Below are 6,562 nucleotides of genomic sequence, written 5' to 3'. Positions count from 1 at the left end.
CAAAAAAGTCCAGGTGTACAATATGAGTAAAACAGTATTTTCTCTATTTTGCTGAAAATCATTCCTCTTATTCACTGGTGAAACCATGTCTTATAGTATAAATAATTTTATTGTAAACTTAGAATATATACTTCAGGGATGGTCATTAGGATTTATATAACTAGATTTTCTGGATGGAGTTCCATTTAACCCCTGGTGGAACATTTAGGAAATTCCATGTTACATATGACAAACCAGTTAAACAGACTGGCCAAAAGCTGGAAATGTAGCACAGATACCTTAGACACCTGAGGCTTACCACACTCTTGCCAAAAATCAAGTTTATTTCAGGAATGAGCTATTTCACTGAAGCTCCTACACACTGGCCTCACTGATCCCAGACTTCCAAAATTAAAATTCTCAGAGTTTTGAGTACTTGCCTTTCATTCTTATCCAATGTTACACCCAAGCAAATGGAGTCTAGTAATAAAACCAGATTTTGCAAAACAACATGCCAACAGCTTATAAAACCAAGACAAGATAGCTGTTCTTAATACCTTATCAATTACATCAACCATAACCACACACCAAAGAAAACAAATTGAGATTTTTTTGCCCCCCTTCTATCATTAATTCATTTAGGGCTCTAGCATCTAATTCCAAAGTAAGCCATCAGTGAATCTTAAGGCAATTACATTACATTGAAATTTCTCCATTCCTCTTACCTGTACTTTATTTTTCTTAATCTCAATTTTCCTCCCTTACTTTCATTGTGTTCTACTTTGTGAGAACATAATAAAGCAGTTATTTATGCCCCATCGATGAACTTATTATAACCTGGTTCTTTTGCGTATTAAAAGGTGACAGTCTCTTTAAAGAAAACTTTATATACTAGTGTTATATACTAGAAGGACGTCATGCTTAGGAGGGTGGAGAGACAGCACAGGAGAGGAAGACCCTCGAAGAGATGGATTGACTCAGTCACCAGGATAATGGGAATAGGTTTGTCGGAGACAATAAGATTGGCAAGGGATAGAGCAGGGTTTAGGGTTGCTGTACATGGTTTGCTATAAGTCACAGACAACTCGACAGCACATAACAACAACAATAGTCTATCTAAGTATAAACTATTCAAAAGAATAAATTCATTTTATACCTGGTGTATAACTCAACTCACTGCCATGGAATCAGCTGAGAGCTGGCTCTCCAGAGGTTTTCAGAGCCTGTAAATCACCCAGGAAGAGACTTTCTTCTTCCCTCCACAGAGCTGCTGGTGGATTCGAACTTACAGAAAAGTATCTCCTTTGGGTTACCAGTACAACTCGCGATGGACTTTGCCACTATAAACAAAGGCAACTGAGAAATGGAAAATAATTGAGAAAATCTCATTTCTTTCCACTCCATTGATAAAAAGACTAGGTATATAGAATGTACTTATCCTGAAACTTAAGTCTTTTATATATCTTTAAAGAGTCACTGTAGGCCCAGTATGATTCTAATTGTTGTAGGTGCCACCAAGTAGACTACAACACACAGTCAACTGATGAACAACAGATTGAAATTCTGCCCTGTGTCATCCTAGAGATCGCTGCCATGTTCAAGTTCATTGCTGCAGTGACTGGGTCAATCTATCTCCTCTACTCTTCCCAGCATAACCTTTTCCCAAAGACTGCCTCCCCTGGAAAACATGCCCAACATATGTGACACAGTTTCATCATCTTTGCCTCTAAGGCATTCTCTGGTTGCACTTTCTTGAAGACAGGTTTGTTTGCTCTTTTGGCAGTCCATGAGACATTCAACATTCTGTACCAACACCACACTTCAAAGGCATCAATTCTTCTTTGGTCTTCCTTATTCACTGAAGTCAGATTGTATGAAGAATGGGACATTCAGGTTGGAGATAGACTCAGTAACAATTATGTATTATGCAAATGACACAACCTTGCTTGCAGAAAGTAAAAAAGACTTAAAACACTTCAATATGGATTATGTCTCAGTATCAAGAAAATAAAAATTCTCATTATAATAGATGGAGAAAAGACTGAAGTTGTCAATTATGTCATTTTGGATTCACAATCAACACACATGGTAGGAACTATATTATGCCATATTAACCATGGATCACCAAAAGAACAAATAGGTCTGTCTTGGAGAGAGTGAAACCAAGCTGCTCCTTTAAGACAAGGATTTTGAAGCTCCTTATCACATACTTTGAGCCTGTTGCCAGGAGGGACCAGTCCTTGGAGAGGAACAACATGCTTGGAAGGATGGAGGGACGGCATAGGTGAGGAAGACCCTGGATGAGATAGTACTGGAGAATACTGGCTGACACAGTAACTGGGGTAGTGGGGGTAGGTGTGTTGGAGACTGTGTGACTGGCTCACGATAGGTCAGAGGGCAGAGCTATTGTACATAAAGTTACTATGAGTCGCAGGTGATTTGATGGCACTTAATAACGCAGCACTTAAGGCATAAGTCAAAGAAACTCAAATCAAGTGAACTTAAACATAATCAGAATTTACTAGTTCACAAGATACTAAGACTGTGCACAGAAACAAAAAACTTCAGGGACCAGGGTGTCACAGGCTCAATGCCACCAGATTCATTTTGTTATTTCATAAAAATAAAAAATTTCATGTTCCTCTACTCCTTTAGTCTTCTTTTCTCCACTGTAGACATGTGCCTTTCCTCTATAAAATGGGGGAACAGCGGTGGAGGCAATCTTATCTTTACAAATCCAATAAAAGACTAACAGCTTGTTCCTATCATCTGTGTATCAATACGAGTGAAGAACTCTGATCATTTTGTGTTAATTTTCAATCCTTTATGCAAATCAGGATGATTGGGGGACAAGGTCAAAACTGATACGGTGGTAGATCATTGGAAAACAGAGAATTGGAAACTTTGGTGAACAAAATAAAAGCAATGGTTTGCCATTATCTGTAATTAATTTAGAGTCCCCGAGGGGTATAAACTGTTAAAGCACTCAGCTGCTAACTGAAAGGCGGGAAATGTGCGTCTACTCAAAGACACCTCAAAAGAAAGGCCTGACAGGTGCTTTCAAGTCAATTCAGACTCACAATGACCCTACACACAACAGATACAAACCCTGACTGCTCCTGCCCCATCCTCACAATACCTTCTGTGCTAATGACAACTGTGGATTCTGTCAGTCCATCTCAATTCAATGAGGGTCTTCCTCTACTTCACTGCACCTCAACCTCTGCAAGCAGGATGTCCTTTCCAGGTACTAGCCCCTCCGGATAATATGCCTGAAGAATGTAAGATGAAGTCTCATCATGCTTGCTTCTAAGGAACATCCTGGCTGCACTTGTTCTACAGTCCAGCAATCTACTTCTAAAAATCAGCCACTGACATGACAAGGAGAAACTTATGTCTGTAGTGAAAGAACCACTGCTGATCGTCATTCTGTCATTCAAAACGGCAATGAAAACAGCGCCCTTCCTGATCAGAGCGCCCCAGTTGCTTCCACGCACAGTGTGAGCAGCGCGGCCACCCCCGACCGCATCCGTTTCCCCAGAGGAACTGCCAGCCGAAGCACTTTCCACGGCCAGCCCCAGGAACGGAGGACAGCCACCTACAATGGTCCACCTGCTTTGCCCAGCCTGTCCCACGAAGCCACACCCTTGTCTCAGACAAGGCGCCGGGGCTCCACTAATCTCTTCAGTAAATTAACTTCAAAACTAACAAGGAGCCGCCATGTGTCTGCCGAGCAGGACGCCGGCAGAGAGGCCAGGCCGCGCTCGCTTGGCTTCGCGTCGAGTATGAAGACCATGAGCTCCATGGAGCCCAGCGACATCATCCGCAAGGTGCTGGATGCCAACAGCTGTGACTACGAGCAGAGGGAGCGCTTCCTGCTCTTCTGTGTTCACGGCGACGGACACGCCAAGAGCCTCGTGCAGTGGGAGATGGAGGTGTGCAAGCTGCCCAGACTGTCCCTCAACGGCGTCCGCTTCAAGCGGATATCCGACACGTCTATCGCCTTCAAGAACATCGCTTCCAAAACTGCCAACGAGCTGAAGCTGTAGCACAGTCACCGTGGTGCAAATCAAGCAGCAGCCCCAAGTGTTTTCCCAGACAGTGAGGAGATGAGAACCATGCTCAGCAGTGAAATCCGGACAGGACAGGCTGAGAGTGAGCGCTGAGCGAGGCTGGTCTTTCCTGTCCACGCACTACAGTAGCCATGGGAGACCCCCATGTGCTCCCTGTCGCCCGAGCATCCCATTCCATCGGTGGCCACATCAGTCCCAAGTCCCTCTGTGGGAGATCATTTGGTGCTAAAACATTAAAATTGCCAAGGAGGAAAATACCGAGTTGTACTAAGCATTAACCTGAAGCCTTGTTGACAATACAGGTTTACAGTTCATGACTGTGACAAGCTCTGTCACACAAGAGGTCACCATGACTCAATCACATGAATGGCAATTATTTTAAGCTAATTTAAATTCTTTTCATTTTCTTAATTAAATGCAAAGATCTCGAAAGGAAAATACACTGTATCCACTGTATACCTTATTCCTTTGGTACAATTAGAAGGGAGAATCCCTAATATGCAAAAAAATCCTAAAGCCACAACCCAGAAATTCTCAATAATCCTCCAGATCGGCTCCTAATATAAAAAATAAACCTGTTCCTGGCAATGAACCACTGATGGATAGAGAAAAGTCTTATCACAAGGTAGAATGGATTGAATCGTGGGTTGAAGAAAATACATAATCAACTTGGCTGGGACATAATTCTCAGTGGTTTCACACGTATACACTGATGTAATTAATGATGCTTTAATTCCTCCATCTGAATTAAAGTGGGAAGTAATACCCTTAACCAAGCAACAGTCTTGATGAGACAAGTTTCCCAGAAATGCGGCCTGCATCACTCTATCTACACGAGACGAAAAGAAGCCTTACTATCACCAAGAAAGAAGAGACAGGAACAGAGCATCTTTTGGACCTAGTGTCCCTGCACTGGGAACCTTTTACAAACAGGAGACACAGAGAGACAAAGCCATGCCCTAGAGCCATGCCCTAGAGTCTAAATTCATCCTTCTAGGCTCCTGAAACAGGAGAAAATACATTTCTGTCAAAGTCATCCACCTGTCGTGTTTCATTCATAGCAGTATTAGACAACTAAGTTTGGGGGAGGGGCATAAAATAAAGGTTTTATATTTGACAGTTCAGCAAGAAACAGGACCAGCTCATTTTTAAAAGTCACTTAATAGTGGCACAAATCTGAAATTAATATTTAGAAAGAAACCTGCATTATCAGCGCTCACATAATCACAACTGCATTAACTAAGCTGCCTTCTTAAAAAGAGGTTTTTAAAAATTGGAAAGAATTCTGAAATCTCCTATCATACCTGAGGTTTTAAGTAACTTTGTTATAGGGCTAATCATCTCAAAGCAATTGTTATAAATAAAAAACAGCAATTGGGAGCTCTTGAGGCCTAGCGGCAAGAAGCTGCACTGTAATCCCAGAAGTGTGCAGTTTTAATCCACCAGATGCTGTGCTGGAGAAGGAGGGACAATATCCTCCTGTACCAGTCAGATCTGATTTGACGGTACATGTACAAAAAATAGTAAAATTTTAATGAAAGAAAGATGTGTTAAAAAAACCACCAGCAATCCCAACTCTTCACTTATCACTGTAACTCTCACACCTTGCTACAAGCTGTCATTTTTCTTTTTCTAGTGTTTCCAGTGCCATGAACTCTTGTTCTGATCTACAGAACTGTACTGAATTCAGATGTATACTCAAATTCGGTTCAATGACCTGTTTTCCATCATATGTAGGCACCTGTAAAACAGAAAAGGGTCTACTTCCTTCAAAACTCAATCTGAGACAATAAAATGTTAATATTAAAGTCAAAAGTATATGGTTATTTAAATACAGAAATGTTTATTACTACTTCATTATATATTGAGGGTAAACCTTCCTACAAAACAATTATATAGATTTAAGTGTTACAAATGGTGACAGGAAGAAGTCAAAGTCCTTGTTATAAATGTTAATAGCTCAGACAACATTTACTATGTTCCAGAAACTACTCCAAGTATTCAGATTTATTAGTCATTTAATCACACAGCCACCACAGATGGTGGTTGTTCTTGTTGTGTACCATCAGGCCGGAACTGACCCTCCAGCAGGTTTTCAGAGGCAGTTAATCACTGAGGAGGAGACTGTCCATCCTCTTCCACAGAGTATCTGGTGGATTCAAACTGCACGCCGTCAGGATTTCAGTGCAGCTTCTTGTCACCAGGCCATGAGAGCTCCCTATTATTCCCATTTTCAAAGGGAGAAGAAACTAGGCACAGAGAAAGCTAATTGCCTCAGTTATAAAACTGTTGTTGTTGTTATGTGCCGTCAAATCGTTTCCGACTCACAGCGACCCTATGCACAACAGCCCTAAACCCTGCTCTATCCTGCGCCAACCACACCGCCTCTGACACACCCATCCTGATTACCCCAGTCACCGAATTAATCCATCTCATAGAGGGTCTTCCCCTCCTGCGTTGTTCCTCAACCCTCCCAAGCATGATGTCCCTCTCCAAGGACCCGTCCCTCC

At 41.9% G+C, this 6,562-nt stretch overlaps 2 protein-coding genes across 3 annotated transcripts in view; one reads left to right on the top strand and one right to left on the bottom strand.

Annotated features, from left to right (window-relative positions):
* The window catches only part of MTMR3 (myotubularin related protein 3), a 161,023-nt gene that overhangs the window by 120,265 nt on the left and 34,196 nt on the right, over nt 1–6,562 (bottom strand). The window lies entirely within an intron of this gene.
* On the top strand, nt 3,214–4,028 carry LOC102859337 (MAP/microtubule affinity-regulating kinase 3-like). Its single transcript, XM_006894876.1, has 2 exons — nt 3,214–3,226; nt 3,364–4,028. Exons 1-2 carry the CDS (start codon nt 3,214–3,216, stop codon nt 4,026–4,028), a joined length of 678 nt encoding a protein of 225 aa, XP_006894938.1.

Source organism: Elephantulus edwardii, unplaced genomic scaffold, assembly GCF_000299155.1.
Source record: "Elephantulus edwardii isolate Elephantulus edwardi_28Jun2011 unplaced genomic scaffold, EleEdw1.0 scaffold00151, whole genome shotgun sequence".
NCBI lineage: Eukaryota > Metazoa > Chordata > Mammalia > Macroscelidea > Macroscelididae > Elephantulus > Elephantulus edwardii.
Note: the sequence above shows the minus strand (reverse complement) of the source record. Positions and strands in the feature narration are given on the sequence as shown.